At 41.6% G+C, this 23355-nt stretch overlaps 1 protein-coding gene across 10 annotated transcripts in view; it reads right to left on the minus strand.

Moving 5' to 3' along the window:
* Window positions 1-4780: 4780 nt before the first annotated feature.
* esrrb (estrogen-related receptor beta) overlaps window positions 4781-23355 on the minus strand; it is a 39140-nt gene continuing 20565 nt past the window's right edge. For 9 of the 10 annotated variants that reach the window (XM_078940255.1, XM_078940254.1, XM_078940250.1 and 6 more), the window contains 4 exons: window positions 18914-19024; window positions 18475-18636; window positions 10310-10579; window positions 4781-7800 (listed from right to left, as the gene is read on the minus strand). In XM_078940255.1, coding sequence (XP_078796381.1) covers window positions 7556-7800; window positions 10310-10579; window positions 18475-18636; window positions 18914-19024 — 788 coding nt within the window. In that variant the 3' untranslated portion in view covers window positions 4781-7555. The remainder of the gene's footprint in view (window positions 7801-10309; window positions 10580-18474; window positions 18637-18913; window positions 19025-23355) is intronic. The other variant, NM_001104918.1, reaches the window with a different exon arrangement.

Raw genomic sequence — 23355 nt, forward strand, 5'->3', positions numbered from 1 at the left:
ATTGCCCATTCGTAATTATGCATGATTACATTTATCTCACTTATTTTTCCAGCAGAGTTGTTCCCCAAGCTAAGGGCGCAGATGTGATTTGTGCAGTTTCTTAGAATGTCAATAGGCCTGTTTGTGATTGAGTACAAGGTCAAAGGGACAGTGAGGGGGGGGACGCTGGCGAACCAAGCAGCGGCTGCTGCCATGCCCAAGGCCACACTTTCGCAGACGGACACCATATTGAAATTAGCAAATGGACTGCATAGTGTCGCTTGCTGCCCCATTTGCAGTCCCCTCTTCTCTGGGTGATATACAGATGCACTGAGTGAAGGGACTGTTACAATGGGGCAGCAGGGTGGGGCATATTGGGATGAAGATAGAGGGGGGGTGGCAGTAGGCGAAGCCATCCTCCCCATTGTTCCAAAATGAAATGGGTCGAGCCTTATTTATTTACAGCATGTTTTGCACTCATCCCATAACACTGTAAATTACCTGCATGGTCAAGGCTTCCTTTTCTAGGCAAGCGGAGAAAAGGACATAAACCATGTGATCTATACGATATTTAATTCAGGAATCACAAATGATCCTCCAATTTCCATATATCAGGCTTTATGAGTCATATTTTAAACACAAAATCACATTTATGAATATAAATGCGAGAATTACGAGCGCTCATATGTGTTATATGGTGTACAACATGTCTATAGGCCCCACCAATATTTATGACATTTCTATAGTATGTCTCATATGAGGATAAGGGATGGGTGATTTCCATGGAGAAGTCTTAAAAGGTTGATCATGTCTCTGTTTCTCACTGCATCATCATGTTGACTACTTGAGTACCTGCTCATCTCCAAACACTAAAGTGGTAATAAGCAGGACTTTAATATATACATGGAAATGTTGTTACTTTAAATAAATCCTTGGAGAATATAGGGGTTAGCTTGTTTGATACAAGAGGTGTGACACTCACTTGGATTGAAGGATAAGCCAGTAAAGGAGTGAAGACAGTAGGTGTGTGAGTGAGTGCATAGACAGAGACAGAGAATTCCATCAGACTGTAATCTCTCGGGACCGGACTCGGTCTTTGGCTCCAAAAAAGGCAGGGGGCCTCCTCCATTATGGCAAACAAGAGCATTTGCTTTAAGGCCAGTAAAGATTTCTAACCTTTGCTTGACACACAGTAAAGGTCAGGTCCATGTGTGGCTTCCCTATGGGGCAGAGTCTGACCATTTCCTCCTTGGTCCTCGAATTCTAGAAAATCCTCGGGATGATTCCCCATGATACATGGAAGAGAAAGGAAAACAAAATGATATTATCATAAATGTGTAAGTATGTTTGAATGAAAATTCATTTATATTTTTTAGTAAGAAAAAACATTCATGAATAAATACTCTTTTGTATGACAGGGAAGGCAAACAACACACAACAATCTAATTTTGTTAAACGGCTGTCTTTGCACAGGAAGCTGTGTTAGTTGTTCCAACTGATCTTCCTTATCTCCCTTCATTATTTCCAAACCACAGTTTAAATTGGAAATGCCTATAAGAACGTGTGAATACATGGCAGACGCAATAAAACAGTAAGGAGAGACCTCCCACCTCCTTGCACACACAGACACACACTGGTGCGCACACACCCATCTCACAAGAGTGTTTTTCTCGGTCACAGGAAGATACATTCGACAGATAGTTGGGAATATTTCTTCTCCCCTGCAGCTTCGTATCAGTGAGCGGCGCAAAGATACAGTTGGGAAAATAAATCTTGAAGAAAGTAAGAAAACTGCTCACTTTCAGTTATCTGTGCGCATGTGTATTTTGATACAGTTTATTGCCCACCTGCCCTCCCAGAGCACTTGTGCTCCTACAACGTTTAGGTATTAGAAAAACACAAGGGCACTGATTTTTATTTTCTCTGCACCTCTGCTGGTTTGATGTGGCCTCATCGTGTGCGGCGCCTTCTCCCACATCCCACGGGAAATGCTCTTATGGGACCTTGTGCATAATTTCTGCACCACGTGATGTGCTCCTCGTTTTGAGGTTCAAACAAGGAAAAAGATTATACTTTTTAAGGAATCTACGGGTGTGATTGCATACAAGTTCATTAAAAAAGATAACATCAAGACCCACTCCAAACATCTATGATCTGCAACAAGCATTGCCAGTGATCTTTTAATTATGAAAATGCCGTTTTTAGCCAAAATTTTAAAAAATATAGTCGGTTTCCAGGAGACTGTATGCAGAGCGGCAGGAGTTTATTGGACATTTGCCTCTGGGTTATAGGCGGTATTGTTGCTGCAGAGTAAGCCTGCCTTTACTTCCTATCATCCATTTGTTTACAAATGGATTTTTCTTACCTGATAGCTTACAGCCCCTCAGACCCAATCTAATATTAGTGTTGCAACATAAATGGTGAGCCATATTGGAGCAATTTAGCTGTACAGTTTTGAGCCAGATGCCAACAAACAAAGACATACAAGGATCTAGTCGTCTATGAGTGGATGCATCAGAATAGAGCAGAGCAGGCAACTTGTGGCCTGCCCTAATAGCTTTTTTTAATGGCGTTTCTGTGTCAGATTCTGATTCATAAACTATTTGAATAAAGAAATAGTCAGAAACTCAATTTTAAGCTTGATTTTCTTTACATTTGTGCCACAATTAAGAGAAAAATGCCACAAGAACACGTAAAAAAACCACCATAAAGCACAATTTTTCTCAAAGTGAGTCTTTAAGGATTTAAGGGACCATTGTTCATCCATGCATGAGGCAGCACAGGAGTAAAACCTGATAAATGCTCTTAAAACAGTGAGGGAGGAAAATGAGAGAGGTTAGATCTCAGATGGCCTGGCCTGTAAGCCTGATATGCACCTTGACAGCCTATTGATCAGTCATGGGAAGGGGGTGAAGATGCGTGGCTCACATATTGCTATTTGGACAGGTACAGCAGTTTATCAGAATCTATTTAAAATTAAGCCTTTTTTTCCATTTCTTTTTTTAAGAAAACAGAGTCATCTGCAAAGCTGAGAGATTTTTTATCAGTCAAATGTAGTTCAAGACAACAATACAACAAACTGTTTGTTTTTTAAAAATTGATGTGATGCATTGTTTCTGTCTGATAGCTCCATGGTTGTGAAAACGCTTTGGATCCTGTTATTCAATAGTCATAGTCTTGTCGGCTGGTGCCTGCAATATTACAAATGGAGAAATAAATACACCTGAAAGAATGAATGGAACAATGAGAATGCCTGTATAGAATAGTTGTGCCTCAAAAATGACTAGGGGGCAAAGGGAGGAAGGAGAGGAAAGGGTCAAAAAGCTATTTTATGAAGAAAAGACGTGAAACGTTTGAGTGTGTGTTGCAGAGCAGCAGAGAGGGGAAAAGATGGTGGCCCACTCTTCATTTCTGTGCCACAAGCTCTCCTGGGCATTTACGTGCTACGTTTTCAACCTAAGTGTAATTTGAGCCCTGGGTTGATACAAAGTGTATGCAGCAGCTCTGTTCAAACCCAATCACTCACCCTGACGTGTAATCCTTTCCCTTACCGTCATCAACGCTGCTTTGGGAATAATGAAACACACATAAGCAATATACAGCAGTCATGCAGCTGCTGGCAGGGCCGCATCTCCATGAGATGCCTTGTAGGTCTAATGAAAGGTGTTTTGACCTGTCCATTGGAGTAAATGATTGCCTCAGTACTGTATCCGTGGGAAACTTATTGACGACTAGATTTGGACTAACATGATTTGCATGGGGAAACAATGTTGCTCTCAGTGTGTTTTTTATGTGTATCTTTTGCAAGACTCTCTGTTTATCCTTTTTCATGCTATGATTACTAAAATTAATTGCTTGGTAGGACATTATTTAAAAAAAAGGGAAATTGGCTCTTTTAATTATATAGAAAAGAGAATGCTTAACTCCTTGGAATATCAGCTTCCTGAAATAATGGAGCTGCATCCCCCCTAAATTCCCCCATCACAGTGCTAGCATGTCCATGTCTTTCATGTGACGGATCAGTTTTCAACACTCCTGGCCCGACATTCGCGACTGATTATTGAATGGCTGGGTAGCCTGGCTGACGCTTTAACTGGCTTGCCTCACCTGCTGCCACCAATCGCACATCTTTTGGGAGGTGAAGTCTCCTCTTTGTTCCATTTCAGTGCAGATCATCCACCGCAAGTTATGTGAAGGGATATTTCCACCAAACAAAAGGGGCAGGGCTAGGGTGAAGGTTTCCTCCACTTTAGTCCCCAACCTTCCAGTTCGACCCAAACCAGGAATGCTGTAGTTCCTCCAAGGACCACTAGGGACAGGTTACAAAAGGCAGCAACTTTGTATTGACACCTGTGTAAAGAAGTCAAGTTTTACACACAAAAAAGATTTTTTTGTCAAACGTTTTATTTAATGAAAACATTGGGTAGGATTAGGGGGATTTTATTTTTAATAGGATATTTTATTTATGGTGCCTTGCGGCGGCAAACTGTCCAGTTGTCCCTTCAGTAGCTGTGGAAGTACAGCAGGTTTAGAAAACAGATTAATTCAGATTTTATTAGAGTTCAAATGTGGTTATTTTTTTGATTATTTTTTTTAATTGGCGTATTAGTGCCTAGAAAAGCCTTACATTGCCCCATCCAATTGCCATTTCAGGAATATTGTTTAAGTGAGTGGAGGAAACTCGTCATTAGACTCCTCCCACTTCAGGCTTCACTTTTGAACCCAATTAGATTTCCTGTCAAATGTACAACTGTGAGTGGGTTGAACAAAGTTCACAAAAGAAGAGTATCAGAGATCAGAATCAGAGTTCAGTGAGTGTTTAATTTATCGATCCTTTACCTTTTAAAAATCAAAGTTACACAGATATTGTTGAATCAACAATCAGAGATATCAATGTACACCAATGCCAAATGATAAATTTCACACCATAAATACTCAAAGCACAGAGATAGGAAATCAGTTACCCGTCTCTGTTTGCAATTTGTCATAAGAGGGACCAATTCTGACACACTGCTGTTCATACCAACACACCTGCTCAGAAACTAAACTAGGGGACATTGATGGTCAACTCGAAAGTTCAACATGAAGCATGCTTTACAAATAAAACTTTGAGTCAAATAGGAAAAGCTTTACCCACAATTCAACATTTTTTTTCTGGCAGGAGGACAAAAGTACTTTTTTTCCTCTTCTTGATAAAAAAAAATGGATGGCTCAGGTACATCCTGGATATGAGAATAATACAGAGCACAAAATATTTTATCAGGAAAATAACAACATGACAATGAGGTAGTATAGTGAGCAGGGCGCTGCATACTTTTATCTTCGGCAATCCTACTGTTTTGATGTTTATATATTTACAGTACACATGTAGACACAGTTTGCGATGACATGTCTGTTACTTAATACACAGTCATAGGAAAGAACAAAATAAATTATTGTGATTCTATTGATTTCGATAGAATCTCAGGCCAACACCAAATGCTTTTATTATATTTTACTGCACCTAATTATAGTTTAGATTCACAGATTACACAATTTTGATTAGAAGAGTTTAGAATATTTCCCTGTATGGCCAACACATTCTTCCAAATGTAAGCTTAAGCATGCTTTTAACATGGCTTCAGTCAGAATTGGTCCCTGCTGTATTGCACAAAAGTAACAATAGTTGGTTAACCCCTTTTCAGTGTTAGCCTGCAAACTGGACAGCAGCTGGTGGAACTTGGAGGTGGGAGTTTGATCATGGTGGGAAGTTGTCCTGCACTGAGGGACCAATCAAGCTGCTACGTAAAAAGGCATGCTGGCTGAATGTTCACTGCTGCCCTTTGATGTCACAAATACGACAATGCTCTGCACAATTTCAGGGACACCTTTGATCCCGGCATTTGGGACAATTAATCACGCACGATTCTACCTTAAATGGAGTGCCGTTCTGTTGGACTACACTGCTGCTAACGCTCAGCATAAAGGACTTGTGGACAAGCTTGATCAGAAGGGAGAGTCAGATCATTCTCCCACTAGAGATCACACCTTGTACAGACACACTGTCAGGATGCTGTTAACCTCCCACGCTTGCTGACACTTTGTTTCTTGCATAGCTAGTCACACGTGCATGCTCGGGCATCCCGACTTTCCCTCACAGCTGCCTTTCTTCCCCCTCTAGGCTGATGACATGGGCGGAGCTCCACAGTGGCCACCGTGTAAACATGCAGTCAAGTGTTCCACGTGAACTTGTGGCTGCCTGGACAACTGTATCCTGCCAGCTAGAAATAAACCCCCGTGTGAAGAGCCACCGCTTTGACTCTGCACCTGCCATGTACCTCTGTTTGGTTAAAGCTCTATAAATGCAGGCAGAGCTATTAAAAGACAGGAGCTGTCTAAAAAGTTGAGAGCAGATGCTGGACTACTTGCTCCCTGCTAGTGCTATGACTCTGCCACAGGCTTAAAAGTGCCCAAAATAGAGTGGCTGACATGTGGGCCTCTGATTGTTTGAACAAGGAATCCTGTGGACTTCTGCCACTCTGCATCAATCCTTTGAAACTGCCATAACTCACCCGCCCATTATCTTTTACCATAGACTGGACTGGGTCATCTGTTTGAATGTCAATTTTCACAGGCTTAACCAAATCTGGAGTGTACCATGTGAGCAACACAATCGACACAACCGCTGTCAAACGGGAAATGTGATACATAAACGCAGGGTTATCGCCTGCGGTTTAAACTGAGACACTCACAGGCATGGTCTTTGTGCAACAGCAGCATTGAATAGCACATGAAACAGAGGAAAAATGCTCAGCTTCCCAACAGCTCCCTTTATTATTGCTGTGTTACTACAGAATAAGATGCCTGACCTTTTTTTTCACCTGCCTCTGCTAGATTGGATAGATGTGGGACCAGCAAGTCTTCCAGGCTGACAGATCTACAAAGGTCACACTGTTTACAGCTGTGGAGAGGTATATTCAAGGACAGTTAAACTGATAGGAGTTCACATTTAAGTAACAATGTTCTTAGTTTTTGCTCTTTTTTTTTTCTGGATGAGATCATGGGTACAACAGAAAAAAAAGTTCACCCAAACTTTAAACTGTACACTTTGCCCTTTCAAATAATAAATATTTACATGTTCTGGCCAAGTCCAACCGAAACCACAGCTGAGAGTTGGGCGAGTCTGCCTATAAAGTTCTCACTTTCTTGAGAAGACATTTTTTATGATGTTTTCTGGAAAAAAAAAAGCTTTTTGTCTTCTGTTCTGAAGATCCTAAAGGGGTACAAGGGTCTTCGTTCATACAGAGCATGACCACTGACAATTAACAAAGAATTATAACTGTACATACTATTTCTTATATATTTTAAATTAATCTGCATCATTTTCGTATTTATACTTATAACCAAGTTTTGCATCTCTTGCTTTTTTATTTTATTTTACAGTCCCCGTTTATTATGAAGAGCAGAAGTAAAAGAGGTCGATCTCTGTCCTTCTGAGGGGATGTCACTCTTCTGAGATGGCTCGTTCTTGGTTCAAGTCTCTTCCTTCCCTCAATGCAGCTTCCACCAAAGCCGTGGCCAGGGTGCCACCCTTCAATCAGACCTTGGCCTCCAGCATTTCCAGAAAGAGTTTGTGCATGGGCACCTTGCCCTGCACCTTGATGCTGTAAAAGTGCTGCACGGCCTTGGTGGCAGTCTGCCTCAGCAGGGGCAGGGTCATGAGCAGTTTTCCGGCCCGTCGGGGGTCCTCCTGATGCTGACTGCACTCAAAGTCCTGCAGGGCCTCGTGGAGAGCATCCTGAAGCTTCTGGACTGCCTCCATGTCCTCTATGTGCATGGAATCTGCTGGGGCAAGAATAAAGGAAGATTTGACCAATATGTTAATATGAGATCTTCGCTAACAGTAACAGAATAACAGCAGAGAAGAGAAACTGATATTTCACAGACAAAGTCAAATGTCATGCTTGATCTTTACTGCAAAAGTCAGAAAGCACGTGGTGAGAAACACAACCATTGTAAGAAGTTGGGAAAAAGACAAAGTGAAAGGTAGCAAAAAAGATGGGGAAAAACATGAATAATACCTACATAGCTAAGTAAACGTGTCCAGTAAAAGTTTCCAGTTTCCATAGTTTCTACAGAGCAATCGTATTTCATTAGAAATTCACCTCTGAATTGTGGGCGGGACTGTTGGTGCAGAGTAAACCCACCCCTTCCCATCATTCATCTGTTTACACACTCTTTCCCACAGCCCCCCACACCTCCAAGCTAACACTACAAACATTTCTTTAGATATGTCCGCCATTATGAGAAAAATGTCACAAGAACATGTTAAAAAACACCATAAACACAATTTTTATTGGAGTGGGTATTTAACAAACCAATTCCTTTCCAGTTTTTTCTTAGGACTATATCTCTCAAGATATTGATTTTTTCTTTATCTAAAAATATAAAAACTGTCATTTGATTTATTTGTAAGCAACTGTCTTTTTTTTTAAAATCTCCACCTCCTCTTTCACAGTTACAGAACAGTCTGCAGTTTTATTCTGGCTTCGCTTCGCTCTTCCTCGCTCCTCTAAAGTTTCAGTACACACAGTGTACTGACCCTACTGCACATCATATTACCACACTTCCCCCTTATTCTTGCCTCCTTTTTTTTTTATCCCCCCTGGCTCTGTCTTCCAGCATTTCTCAGAGTCAGTCTTGGGTCACAGTTTCTCCCCCTGGTTAACTGGCATCATGCACTCCAGAGGCGGCACGTCATTGGCTGCCTGACTTGCTTCACCTTGGCGCTGCATATTTTACCATATGGGACAATAAAAAGCAAAACAGATTCCAGGCTTCACCCCAAATTCATTGACTGGAACAAGTGTATTCCCAGGACCTTGAGACATTTCTCAGCATGAAGGTTTTCAAATCCGCAGTGGTAAAATGAAGTAGGTCGTTTTGGAAAGTGAAAATGGGAGGAGGGAGACAGAGGGAGGATGGAAGAACAAAAGAGGGGAGAAAATATCTCAAAAGATGAGGCAGTGCGACATAAATATCGCTTGTACTTTTTTACAGTTTGTATTCAAATCCTAACAAGCTATAATTCTGCAGACTATTTGTGTTTCCTGAGGCACGGGTTTCCAGACACACACTTTAAAAAACAACCTGCACTGAACTGTGTCTAAACAAAATGGTTTGCAGTGAGGAAGAAAAAACTGGATGAATGAAGACATCTCAACAGATGGGAGGGAAAAAAAGAGGGGAGGGGGTGCACACAGTGTTTGCAATCTGTAGGAAAGTGGAAAAAAAAAAAAAACAACTTTGAAGAAACAATTTCCTTGCAATCCATCAGTGAGTTCACGTCGATCCAATTGATAAACTGCTAATTACAAAATCAATCGCTATGAATTTTCACAGTTGTCAGACAGGGGGGCCTCCCAGGAGAGCAATCTCCCAGAGACATTGTTCTAACATTCAGGACACCCACCCCCCTTGTCTCCTCGATCCCTGTCTCTGCTCACTCCTTTACCCACCTCCCCTCCAAAAGCTCTGCTGTTTGAAAGCAAAGTCTCACCATCAGCATTTTCATTTTTCAGCTGCCGACAAAACAAGGCAAAGCGCCCCAGTGACCCAGGCGCGCATTGATCAGAGCAGGACAGGTCCTGCTTTCTCTAAAGGCCCCTGTCGATAGCGGCGTAACGTCTTCGCATCGGAACAAACGAGCCCCGTTGCTCCCTGATTCTCATTCCATGCGACTTAACACATTTTATTGACAGCCCCCGTGCTCCTAATGAAATGCTAAATTTATCTCCCGTGGCTGCTGTGCCCCGCAGCCACTGTTATGGAGATGAAGAAATGTGGAGGGCAGGAGAAGTGCTGGAGAAATACCACAACACAGAAGCGGTTCAATTAAAAAAGAGGGGAAAAAAATCCTTCTGCCATCCTTCTTCCCTTCACTCCCCCTTGTCCCATCTCACTTTCCCAACTAAAGGTTACACTGGAAACTCGTGAAATACATGATCCAGAAACTCTAAGGAATTATGAAATAAGCTCCTACTTTTTTATTTTTAGTGTGAAGACTGAAAAACTAGGGTAAATAAAACAAACATACATGCTTTTTAAATGAATATTTCCTACATAATACTTTACTCATTAATTTTTGAAATTATTTTAAATCCCTTTTATAAAAATTAATTAACTTGACAGAAATTGGAAGTATTTATTACTTAGCGTTACAATGAAATACTATCAGATAGCTAAATGAGATATGCTTGAATCATTTTCTTTTTAACTGACAAATATTAATATATTTTTGACAAAATGTTTATTAAAATAAAAATCTGCAGGTGACAGTAGGCTATCCCACCTGAGTTGGCGAGAGCGATGGCTTTGAGGGTTACAAACTCCTCCTTCTCCACTTTGAGCTTCTTGTATTTGCGGACAAGCTGCAGTATGGAGACGTAGAGGTCGAGCAGCCCCGTCAGGCGCGAGTGCTCTTCATCCATGATGTAGTCCTCGGCGTACACCAGCTCGTCTTCGTACGGCAACGAGCGGAACACAATACTGAGGATGAGGATCTCCATCCAGGCGCTCTGCAGCAGGCTCATCTGATCTCCCAAAGACAGAGTGGAGAAACCTGGAAAACAGGGAGTATTTGTGAAAACGATGTTAAAATAAACAAAAAAAAATACAAAGAAACACATAACTCTGAGTAATAAACAGACTCCAAACAAAATTAGGAATCAGAGGTGATTCCTTTCACATGGACAGTCCTCCAAAGGTTTTCTTTGAAGTCCGTGTCACAGCACTTAGGTGGGCTTTACTGTAAGTGAGGACAGTAAATCGGTGCAAAGGTCCTGGATACACAAAGCCATATGGCTACCCTCTCGTATCCTGTCACTCTTCTACTGGTGTTCGGGGGATTAGCACCAAGACACATTCTCATTGGGGCTGGAGGACATGACTGTGTACAAAGAAGTGATGCACACAAATACACAACCATGTCAACCAAGAAAACAAACAGACTCGTTCACCTCGGGGTCGTGACTTCTAAATGCGTGGACCTAAATCTATACACAGAAAAATACACTCGAGTCACATGGTTTAAACCCAGCCTTAAGACCTGCTTTAACCCTGGGCCTCATCTTCCACTGCAGCTGATATTGAAGGATCTATTGGTTTTTCCTGGAACACACCTACATATGCTTGGAATAGAACATTAAATAAAACAAACTGATAGATCCCCCATCAGATGAGCTGTGAGAAATCCAATCAAATTAAAGAGGGTAAAGCCAAAAAGGGAGTAGCGTGAGGAACAGACTATGAGATAGCCATCTCATCCCCCTTTTTCCTTCAAACTCCCCTTTAGCTGTCAATAAACTGCATGAACCTCCCCTCCCAACACCCTCCATCCCCACTTTCCCTTCCTCCGTCTCATTCTGACAGTAAATTAGGCTCCTTAGCTCCACCCTGATTAATATGATTGCTTTTACAAGTTTGCTGTCAGCACACTGCCTTCCTTTGTGCGGTTAGGAGGCAAAAGATTACAGTATTGACCTGAGCGCTCCAACTGTTTCTCTTTAATATAAATGATATTCTTTAGGTGCAGACACCAGCCTGATGTTTATCTTCCCCTGCCAGGACACCAGGCGACGCACCACACATGCCGCCTGAGAAGAGACAAAGTGACGAGGAAACGGGGCAGAGACAGACAGAGAGAGTGGTACCTGAGTGTTCAATTTCCCTTATCGTGGTGATGACCACAGCAGAGGAAGAGCTGGAGGATACATTAATTAACAGATTGTGATCAGAATGTGAGGGCCTTCACATTTTGAAGGGGAATCAATAGTCAGTGGAGAAAAGTGCTAACTGAAAGGTGTTAGTCTCTGGGTAGACTGGTCCGATCTCAAATTAAACCCAACAAAGCAAATTGCCGAAAGCACTCAAAACAATTGACTATTTTCAGTGAAGGCAATAAACCATATTTAATAACGGCCTGTGCTACTAAACTTATCCATCTTAAAACGCTTTGTTGGGTTATTTCCCTGTCTGCATACGTAGCCATTATGTTGGACGAAATGTGGACTGGCCGAAGAGAAATTGTCATGCAAGTGTGGACATAGTGTTGATTGGTGCATCAGTTTGGCATTGCAATAATGGGCAGGGCTTTGTGTAGCCTTTTAATGGCAAAGCGGACTGAAGCGGAACTAAAGCATTGCTTCCAATCTGACAGCTCGTGTGAAGGCCTTGTTCAGCGGTTGTTGAAGGGGCTATGGAGTTGTTCTGATCCAACAGAAGCCTCACAGCCATATGCAGTCATGCAGCCCAGCAGCCTACAATTACCTTTGACGCTAAAAGTCCTTGAATTTAATCCAGTGTTGTGAGATGGAGAGGTGGTGTTTTTCCCCCTGCTCCATCCTCTCTCCTCAAAGCCTAAATTATCACTCCAAATGGGATCTTGTGTCGTTGCCTTGCCTTTTTCCACTCAATTTAATCGAGTAATGAAGTGACTTCCCGACTCCGCAGGTCACGCGCTGCTCTGGCCGCCGCACTCTAAAGGTGGCCCGGTTAAGTGCCGTCAGAGTGGGTGATTTCCTCTAATGAAATATCAATATTTACATCTTCATTTCCAGCCCACTGCTTTGGCCAAACATGACACAATATTGACCAAATCAGAGAGGTCTTTCCGTGAGCTTGAAGGGCCTTTTCCACTTCCCTGCTAGAGCGACATCAGGTGTCTGTAAACCTTGGCAAACAGGATGCTGAGATGTAATAATCTTTAACTTCAGCACCTGGATTAAATGAGGGTCTTACACTTCAAATCCACCCCTTTAATCATAATTACGAAGTGGGAACAATTAATCCCCTTAATTGGCATTACTAAAATTCAAATGAAATCAGAAAACACTATAAAGTAGCCCAAGAAGACTGCAGATGAACAACTGAAGCAAGAACCATTATGCCTCCCTTTAACTTTCCAAAAGCCCTTAGCTGTGAGCAGAAGGGGGCAGCCCAAACCCACAGATGGCTGCTTCAAACTCCTCGCAGAGATTAATCAGAGCGCTGTTTCATCTGCCAGGGCACAGGACGGTCCAAAATGAAATGCTGGAGATTTCCGTTGAGTTGGAGTTCATATTCTATTAATTTATTATTGTTTCCCTCTCCCCGAGGGCCATTAGCACAAGTAATAAAAAGAGATGTAATTATGAGGCAGTGTGGTCCCTCCAGCTGCAGCCCTCTCGTAACTCACCCTCAATCAGACAACGGAAAAGACAGAGTGAGGGAGAAAAAAGGGAAAAAGACGGCAAGAGAGATAGAGAAATGGGGGATAAAAGAGAGGAGAAGATATGGGCCAGAGAGGAGGGAGATAAGGGGGTAAAAGAGTGAAAGAAGACCAAAGCGTGGTGGGGGGAGAGGAAGCAGGAGATGGAAAGGGCAAAGAGAGTAATTTTGGCTGGGCAGTGGCTGATCTATCATGGCCAGCTATCAGAAGGACAAGCAGGCCCTGAAGACTTCTGCCCAGCGGCAATCTCACCTCCGCCAAGTCAAGTGCTCTCCGGGCTCCAGTTGGGGTAAAAGTGCCCCTAACGGGACCCTGGAGGTTGAGCATTTCGTTTTGTTCTTTCCTCTAACTGGGATGAATGATCACACTGCTGTAAGCTTATTTTTATCAAAGCTTTCTGCACTTCAACATGAAGAGGGGACAAGGGGGACTATGCATAAACCTCTGATGTTTCTACATTCATGTGTGACACACAATATGAAAAATCATATCCGGTGTCAATATAGGAATAAAGAGGATTTCTGAGGCCAGTTTGCAATAGTCTGTTTGGGGGTGTGGATCTATATGTGTGGATTTGCAGCTGCAAGCCATGCTTCTTCTTAAATTTACATGACAGGATGAGAAGAATCGGATCAATAACAGCTTGATAATAAACTGCTGAGCTCAAGAAAAATGCACCCAGCCACACGCACGACACAACGGGCTCCGCTTGGTATAAGCATTCCCTGGACGCCGGTTTAAAGGCTGCTTTTAAATAAACTAATCACACATTTTTTTAAATAAACAAATCCAACTCAGTGAACATGACTACAAAGTATAAAGTTTAAAGTGCTCCAACCTTTCTATTTGCTGTTTTTCGACATGGTGACCAACCCATTGTCCTTTTGCAAGTGGCTGCAAAATGAGCGCTTTGATCAGCAGCCTGTAAACGTTTTGGGGGTGAGGAATGTTAAATACAGTAATCCCCTTGTAGTAATCTGCTCCCTATGACCTCCTGACCCTTACAGAGAGGTCTTTAGGCCTCTACGTGGTCCTCCTGGCCAATACTAAATTTACATATCTCAGTTTAGCCTTAAAGACCTGGACGAATCAGACTTTAATCATTGCTATAATTACACATCATTTATCTTTGCTGCCATCAAATAAAATTGCTTAATGAGGGATGGCACTCCGATGATTACTCAGAGGCAAATCATTCAGAGATTGCAGACGTTACACATGAAGTAAACACAAACTCTTGCACCTAAGTGTTATCACCGAGTGACATGAATAACACAGCAATGTGCGGTAAATCTGCTATGCACCCACATGGTTTAACAAGGTCCTCTCCTAACTTGCCATGTCTCTGCACACCCCCTCATTGCCTGTTTACCCCCAATGCACTCCCTCTCAATCTGCCTGCACCTTTTCTGCCTTCATCTCACTCTGATGCCCAGGTTCAGGCCTCAGCATCCTCTGATTGCTCAATCTGTCTTTATCTCCTGCATTGAGGCTTACGTCAGAAGGTAAATTGAATATACTAAGGGCTGTCTGTTGGTGTCTATATTTAATAAAGTTCACTGATGAGGTGCTGATTTATTGCTGGGCAGTATTCACACTCTATTACAAGGAGATTACACAGCTTGAGTGGGATCAGGCTGGCAACACAGTAAGTAGATTTCACAATTTGATGGCAAAGAAAAAAACACAAGAGTCCAGACAGAGGAGCGGAGGAGAGCAGGTGATCACGGAGCTGAGCTGACACGAACACGACAATGTACAAGAGGCACCATCACTTTATAACACTGCTGCCTCCATGCTCACAACAGATGTGTCTGCCAGCTGTGTGCAAAACTGGGCTGATGAACTGGAATTCAGTAAATGAGGAGGTTTTCACAAACAAATGATTAAGAAAAAAGAAAACATTTGAAAAAACAGTTTAACACCTTGACACCTAAATTTCTTTACAGCTTTAGAAAATAAAAATCAAATTTTTGATTTCAAGTATTTGCTAAATTAGGGTAATTTTGGAGCAGAATGGGGTTTGGTACATATTTTCATCAACAGGCATCAAGGGGTTATTAATAAACTCCACAATTTCTATACACATTTTCAAAGCTTTGAAGTTTAACAATAATTTGTCTAGGTAAATGTTCCTTTTTTTTTAAGAGGCAAAACATATTTAAAAGTAAATTTAGCAGTGCTTGAAGTTGACATGACAAATTGAAAAATAATAAATGAATAAACGACTGTTTTTTTAACTGCATGCATGAGATTTCAACAGCTGGAGAGAAGGCATGTGCTCAAAATAAACAAACCGGTTTCAGCACACTGAAGCTGTCATCAGACTTAGCTCCTCCTACAACCCCCTGGACCGATAGAAATCCAGCTTTACATGATGGAAAGGGGTCAGAAAGGCTGGACAGTTGACTGCTACGAGTGTCAAAGGTTGTTCGCACCTTAGGAGAAACAACTCATCTGTCACCATCCGAGTAACTCTGTTGTGTTCGTAATGATCCTGCACGCTTAGGTGACAGACGTGCATCACGGCGCTATTTAAAGCAGCGACACTTGGGTTTTAAAGCTCTGTTGTGATTATTAAATGACTTAAGGTGGAATCAGACTGATAGTATAGCTTGGATTTTGTTAACCTCGATTTTGATTAGCAGGACCAATTGTGCTAAGGAAATTATTTTATTTCAGCAGAAATTTCTGGGGAAAATCTGACACACTTGAAGAGACCTTCATATATGCAGACCAAGTTGAAATGGGACCCCTGTAGGGCTTTTGTGAGTTTGTGATCATTTGTGACCCCCTTTTTTTCTGCACTGACGTGCCAATTTCACTGTGGTGAAGCAGCCTAACCTTTTTTTTGCACCTCCATTATGCCTCTTTATAACTTTGTGAACTAGTAACACGGGTGCTAATACGTGCACTTTACGTAAAAACAAATAAAAGTTCTCATTTACAGTAGTATTTTACTATTTCAGTAGTACACTCATTTATTTTAGTTTGTGGGCCCTCATTTTTCATTCTTTTAACACTTTACAATGCTGTTACTAAGCTGATATTAAACATAGTGTAAAGTTTTGGGGCATCAAAAAAATTGCATTTGGACTTTATTGATAGGTCCATCTATCTGTGTCCTAATCAATGTTCACTGCTTTTTTAATAAACTGTTAATCCTTTTAACTCCATTGGCCACAAAAATCTATGAGAAGACAATCAGTAGCTCCAGTCCTGTAGTGGATAAAGGGGGTGAAATATAGCAGGAGCTGAGCGTGGTAGGCTGCCCTGGGGTCCCGTTGCTGCATGAAGTGTTAGTGCATGGAGTTTCGCTCAACCAGTGAACCGTCTCTGATCAGGTTCAGCCATGTACAACTCAATTATGCAGCCATTTCATGGCCAGAGGACATCTTCTGTCCTAATACGAACACCACCACAGGGACGGGGACACAGCAGGCACTTAGGCAGGGGGTAGAGGAGGCTCTCTTTGGTCAAATTATGATTTTGACTAAAACAAAAAGGACAGTTTTAGCAATAAGGAGAAAAAAAATCTGAAGAGAGCACATATGACACAGACACATTAGTGTGAGTGTGTACGTGTTTACACCGAAGCAGATCTCAATAATCTTCTTAAAGCCTATCATCTCACAGGTAGTAGAGATTATTTAGTGCAGCTTGTAAGTTGCAGAATACTCCTTAAAGCTCGAAACAACACTACGGGCTTATTGCTTCAAGGTTTCACTGAGATCATTAATGACACATTTGTACACAGTTTCAAACTGGCAAATACCTTTAAAACTCTGCATAATTAATCTGTATAGTATGCAATTGTGTAACTATAATCTGCTTAATAGTGCTTACCATGACATATGGAAATCCCAATTAGAGTCCATACATTAGAATGATGTTGGGATGTAAGATCAGAACTGTTGGAGCTGTTTATTACATTTTTTTTTGTCTAAAACACAATTTGTGGTCATGAAATTCCTGAATATATCTGTTGTTAAAACAACACAAAGTGCTTCTTAAAAAGTGCTCCTTAAATACTATTCATTCACTCATAATTTCTGTTTAGAATTCAAAATGGCCATTCCACCCGTGTGCATTTGACACATATAGGACTGTAATGAGTGACTGGTGTAATTTTTGGGTCATAACGATGGGAGTGTGTTATCGGGTCAGCTGTGATCCGCTCCTCAGTAAGCTCCTTGTTTAAACTCTCAGGCTGCTGACCATGCACGGCCTGTGGGGAGTGATCCAAACAGTTTAGATACGTAAGGGACCGGGGCTGTGGCCAGAAGCTGGGAGCATATCCATCTCTAATCTCCTTACTATCAGATCTGTACCTGTTTAATACCCCCCTTCTGAGAAGCACTCTAATACCTTTTCGGTACAACAAAAAAGGTCAGTTTAGTTCAATCAGACTTCATTAAAAATCCTTTTTATCAAGGAATTGTGGGTTTAATAATCTTTTAAGGCTTTTGACAAAATCTAAAAACTTTGAGATATTTTCATGTGTTTGTGCATCAGTAAGTGCGCAACTGTCAGTGTTGCTGCGATGTTGCACATTTTCTGCATCCTGACACAGCTGCACGGCTTTTTCAAGTAATGCGTATGAGAGCAAGAGGAGGAGGTTATAGGGATCGCTTTTGTTTACTTTTTACTCCCCTGTCATTGCCGTACCATAATGCTATAAAATTGTAGGGGTCATGTGAAAGATCAAGCAGAATCTGCCAGGTTTGCAAAAAACAAGCAGAATCTAAACACGTTTTTTTATTTATGTATTTTTAAATCAAATGAATTTTTGTGACGGAAGCCAAATCTCTGCTGACAGAAGTGCTTTGTTTCTCAATGGTCTATTCCTAATTCAACAACCTCTTAAACCTAACACCTCCTCTATCACCATGTCTATGGGCCATGGAAGAAACATGATTATGCCCATCAATAATTCAATCTATCAGTGTGTGTGCCTGCTTTTGTGTTCATTCATGTGTGCCACTGTTTTTCTGTGTGCGATATTCTCAAATCCTTACAGTGATTGCAACACTTTGTTGCTAAATCTGTCTGGATTCAGAGATTTGTGGAAATTTATAATACAGGTGTTTCCTTTGAGAGTATTGTGCGTGCCTTTGATGCTCTCTTTACCCAGAGGCTGTCATTAATTATCTATGTGCATGTTTATTTTCATTGTGAATGTGAAGTCAGAATGAGAAGAAGATGCTCTAAAATTAGACACAAAGAAAAAAGTTTTGCTTCTCTTTTACCTGGAATGTGTTTAGCCCAGCCGATTATCACCACCAGCTCGCGGTCAGCCAGGTCACACAGCGTGGTGAGAGCCTTGATGTCGCTCTCCGGCATGGTGGGGTCAGGCATTGCATAGATCTTCTCTGGCTCTGCCACCAACAGGTGAGACACTATCTTTGTGACTGAGGTTGAAAGGAGGAGTAGTGAGAAATCAAAGAAAAAACAGAGGTCAGAGGTCATATCCAGCAAAATGTGGATCTTAGGTTTGAATTTGAAATAGTTGTAGCATCCTCTCATTAAATAATGGTCATATGCTCAGCTACTTTATTTCTTTATTAAGAACTTTCAAATGTCCAAACATGGTAAAAGAAGGATACAAAAGTTTGCCTTTGTGCTGGTTTGACAGAGGACGGACAATGAAGCAGAAAGACAATGGACTAGTGATGGAACATCACTTACGGGGCTTTTTGGTGGGAGGAGGGAGTGTCAAGCCCAGATATGGATTGTTTTCTGAATCCAGTCTCCGCTTGTATTTCTGTCTGCCCCCTCGCACACGGTCCAGACGAACTCCTGGATTAGAAGAGACAGGGAAACATCAATGGAAAACAGTTCATGTCTTTGTCTTTGCATATCAAATGTAAAACCCAAACTAAAGCCGAAATGGTTCAAATAAAAACCCAAAACAAAGCTATTCAGAATTTTATCATGAGTCAGAAAAGTAATAGATTCTGTATAAGCGACACAAATTTGTGTACGCGTGTTTGTGTGCACGACTGCCCTCCCATATGTGGTTTATGCCTGGCTGGTTTACTGTGACACAGTGGAGCCAGAGCAGGTCTAAACATATGAATATTTAACACAGGGGTCAATGATCTCACAGACCGGCCTTCTAATTATTTAGCTTCTGGGCGAGGCAGACTGCATGGTAATTAGCTGCCAGCTACCTGCCGTTTTCACTGATCTGTGAGAGCCCAGGTGCGCACGCTTCAACATCCTGAAACGAGAAACTAAAACCCGCCAAAGACACAGCCACACATATAATACACAAAGGATTCACTGTCATATTGCAGATAGATAACTGGGTATTGCTTTCCCATAAAAGACCCCTATTTCACCCCTCTTTCTCTGGTGTGCAGGGGAGGTCTTATCACCCCCAGCCACACCTAGGGGGCTAGGTCCTACACTGATACTGTAAATGTCAACCTGGCCTCATCATAACATAAGTTATTTATAATCTCATTATTTGATAAGACTGTTTCCACTTGTATGTCTTTGCTGTTCTATTAATTTTCAACATTGTTAACATATTTTATCTATGTCTTCTTATTTGGTGATATTACAATGCAGGTGTTAAGTTATTTAATGCGACCGAATGCAAATGATTGCATCCTCGTACTCAATGCCACCACATGACTTAAATCTCAATGCTGTCAAGGAGGAAGAATCCCTTAGATCTTTATACATAATGTAACCTTCACACATAGTCAGTGCTGACGACTGGATGAAGAAAAGGCTCAATGAAATGCTTGTGGAGGAGGAGTAGTTAATTTGTCAGCCTCCTGTGTCCTTTGAGTGAACGACACCCGCAGCCAGAGCACTTCCTTGATGATTTCATCACTTTATAAGAGGGAGGACAGCGAAAAACCTGGGCATTGTGCGGCCACTGCAAATGAGCCTAATACAATTTGCCCATCAGCAAGTGCTTTTGGAGCGAATGAGTTTGGATGTGTCCCATGCACTGCGAATGGAGGTCGCTCAGTGCAAAAAGGGAAAAAAAGCAGGGGGGTGAAAATCAGATGAAGTATGATGACAGAAGTGATGGCCGGCCTTCGTTTCATTCAGAGGAATTTATGCAAAGTATTTTCAATATTTTTATAACTTCTCCAGCAAGGTGATGTTACCTCTAAATAAATGAATGGCACAGTTTGGCCTAATCTGTATTAACATATAAGTGCAGAAAAGAGATTTCTTCAACTTATGTAAATGATTTGATTCCCAGGAAACACCAATTTGATTAGGATTGTCTTTCAATTTCCTGACACTGGCAACCTACTAACCTAATTACCCTAAATTCCCAACAGATGCTCATCCTTCCCAGCGAGAACTAGGGGGCTACCTGTGCACACCAGCATGCTTGTGTGTGCAGACACACACATTCAAAGCAACGACAATTATATCTTTACAAACAGCAAGTTATAGAAATGATTTTTTTTTACGGTAAACCTAAAATTTTAACCCACATTGCTGTCACTGTGAGGATATATAGTTCTTTACATATTTAAATTTGATGTTACTAGCAACTGCCTGTAACTAACTTTCGTTTGTCAGTAATCCCTAATGCTACGTTCACACGCAGGTTCAGAAAAGCTTGTTCGAGCAACCACTTCCACTGAAAGGTTTATGTTAACGAGCATATATATGTGCGTTTCGGGTTTTTGCTTTCAAAACTCACGCATAGCTAAGCAAGTTTTCAAGTCTGTTTTCAGGCTCTACGTACAATATGCGCTTGAGCATGTGTCAAAAGTTAAACCAGTTGAACTTTGACCATTCAGAGACTCGGATTTGATGTATGGGTAGCGTCCTTTTCAAAACATGGAAGAGCCAACCATTTGAAAATTGATCATGGAGGAGAAATTAAAAATTGCGATTCGTGCCATGACGGAATTTGATGACACCAAGTCTTTCATTTATCGGAATAGAGCTGTGAGAGAAAAAAGCTTGGAGCAAGCCTCTTCCAACTGTAGGTACATGCACTAGTATCAGTTATTCAGTGTGAACGCCATATGCTAATAGTGCACTCAGGAATGCCCGTTTCTTGAACACGCCACACATACCCGTGGTGAACATAGCCTAACAGTTGACAGAGAAGGAACTACAACTATTAAGAGTTAGTTGGAGCCTGTTTTGGATTCACTATTTGTGTCTCTTTGGTAGCTCCTGTCATGATAAGTAGCTTCACCCTGGACAATCCATGAGGTTCCAAAGTAAACAGTAGGTGTGCTACAAACGTGCAAAGGGAGATGCACACCACGTTGTCCAAAGCCCTTCCCCTGTTTTACGGCCTTCTACACACAGGACAGTGAGGGTAGCAGCAGCAGCTGAGCTCGGGTATCATCCCTTCAAAGAAGGGTGCTTCAGGACGGGGCCTTTGGCAAAGGCGGCTGGCATTTGTGCACGGATTAACACAGGCCACGAGGTGGGGGCTGGGGCCAGCTGACCTGGGGCTCTTCTTTCTCTCCAAAAACAATAATAATCCCCCCTTCAAGCACACACCTACAAAAGGGCCTGTCTTCACTCACTTTGTGTGGCCAGTCATGGTAAGGGTCCTTATTTTGAGTCCTTCACCTGTTCTGGGTGTCTCTCCCTGGGGAAAGTGTCAGGATGTCTGGGATGGTTGGCAATGCCAAGCAGGGCTTAGGCAGACCCTATTTTAGCTGGGAAAATCAGAAGGCCACATGGCAAGGCATGGCGAACCTTTCTTTTCAAGGAAGCCGCCCTGCTAAACTGCCGTCAGCACTATTTCAAAGGGGCCCCCGTTGCCAGCTTTGCATGCTTGCAAGTGTGTCGCAGCATTTTTAATCATGAGTGGTGATGAGCGAGTGTAGCGGAAAAATTGTCACACTTTGCCCCCTCCTCATTCGCTGACCCCGGAGGCTGCCATACTAACACCTTCGTCACATATTCCATTTACAGGTCAGTTACAATATCCCACGGTGAGCTGACATAATTGGTCGTGCCGATAATGAAAAAGACTAAACGGCACTTAAAACCCATTTTTGACACTAAATTAAACTTTTGCAAAAATTTACTGAGGGGATTTTGCCATAGAGTAAGCATTTTGTTATTCATTGATTTCCCAAAGGGGGGTTTAGTTTTGCAATACTGTTCTATAGCATGAAACTCATTGGATTTTAGATTATGCGTAATAATCTCAACAGGCTTTTAAGTACATATCACATTTGCATATACATTTCTTCTTTGTTCATTGAACTTTTAAATCAGATTATTGCTTTATACACCTGAGCTTGACTGAGTCAGTACATTAGACTACATCAGCCCATTTGGAAGAAAAGGAAGACTCTCACTGTCACCGAACCACGTCAATGTAATCTCTCAATCCTATCTTGTCTTCTGTCCTGCTTTAAAATCTGATCTGTTTCCATTGATCAGAGGAAAAACCTGTTGTCCCGACATTTGATTCTTCTATTGATCACTTCCTCCTTTATACAGTCAAAGAAAAGTGCAGAGTCTCGACAGAGGCTTTAGGCTAGTCTCCTCTCCTTTCTTAAATCGGACTGCGGCTCTTCAGCAAGCCACTAATGACTGTTTTTTTAACAAAATTAATAGAGGAAGCTGCTAAATGTGGCTTCTACTAATATTGAAAAAACCTACATTTTGAAAATAAAAACAAACGAAAAAACATTCTCTAATCATTCTTAACAAATTTTAGCTTTTGAAGAGTAAGCATGTAATTTTGCTGTTGTTAGTGGTATAAGGAGACAAGGTGACTTTCTGTTGATACTCTATGTCTGCAGACAGGTCACATTATTTTTCTTTCTATTTATCATTAATTATACTCTATAACTAAGTTAAAAGTCATAAGCTTAAGAAAAAGGAACAAACTTCTAATTTCTCTATCAGCTACAGCCACTTTTTTCAAAACTTTGAACTGTTACTAAAATCTGTCATTTCAGAGGGATCTTTATAGTAGCTATAATAGCTGCAGCACAATAATGATGTAAAAGAGTCCTTCTAAATCTGAGAATGTGCTGAATACACAGAAGAGTGCATTAGAGTCTAAAGCTTAGGCGAAGTCTGCATATTTGAGTTTTACGCTCTTTTTACTTTAACCTGACACTGGTCATTCATTTTTAGCCACAGCCACTTATTTTTGCAGTGTC

This window comes from Oryzias latipes, chromosome 22 (assembly GCF_053564925.1).
Source record: "Oryzias latipes strain Hd-rR chromosome 22, Olatipes_Hd-rR_3.1".
NCBI classification, from domain to species: Eukaryota; Metazoa; Chordata; class Actinopteri; order Beloniformes; family Adrianichthyidae; genus Oryzias; species Oryzias latipes.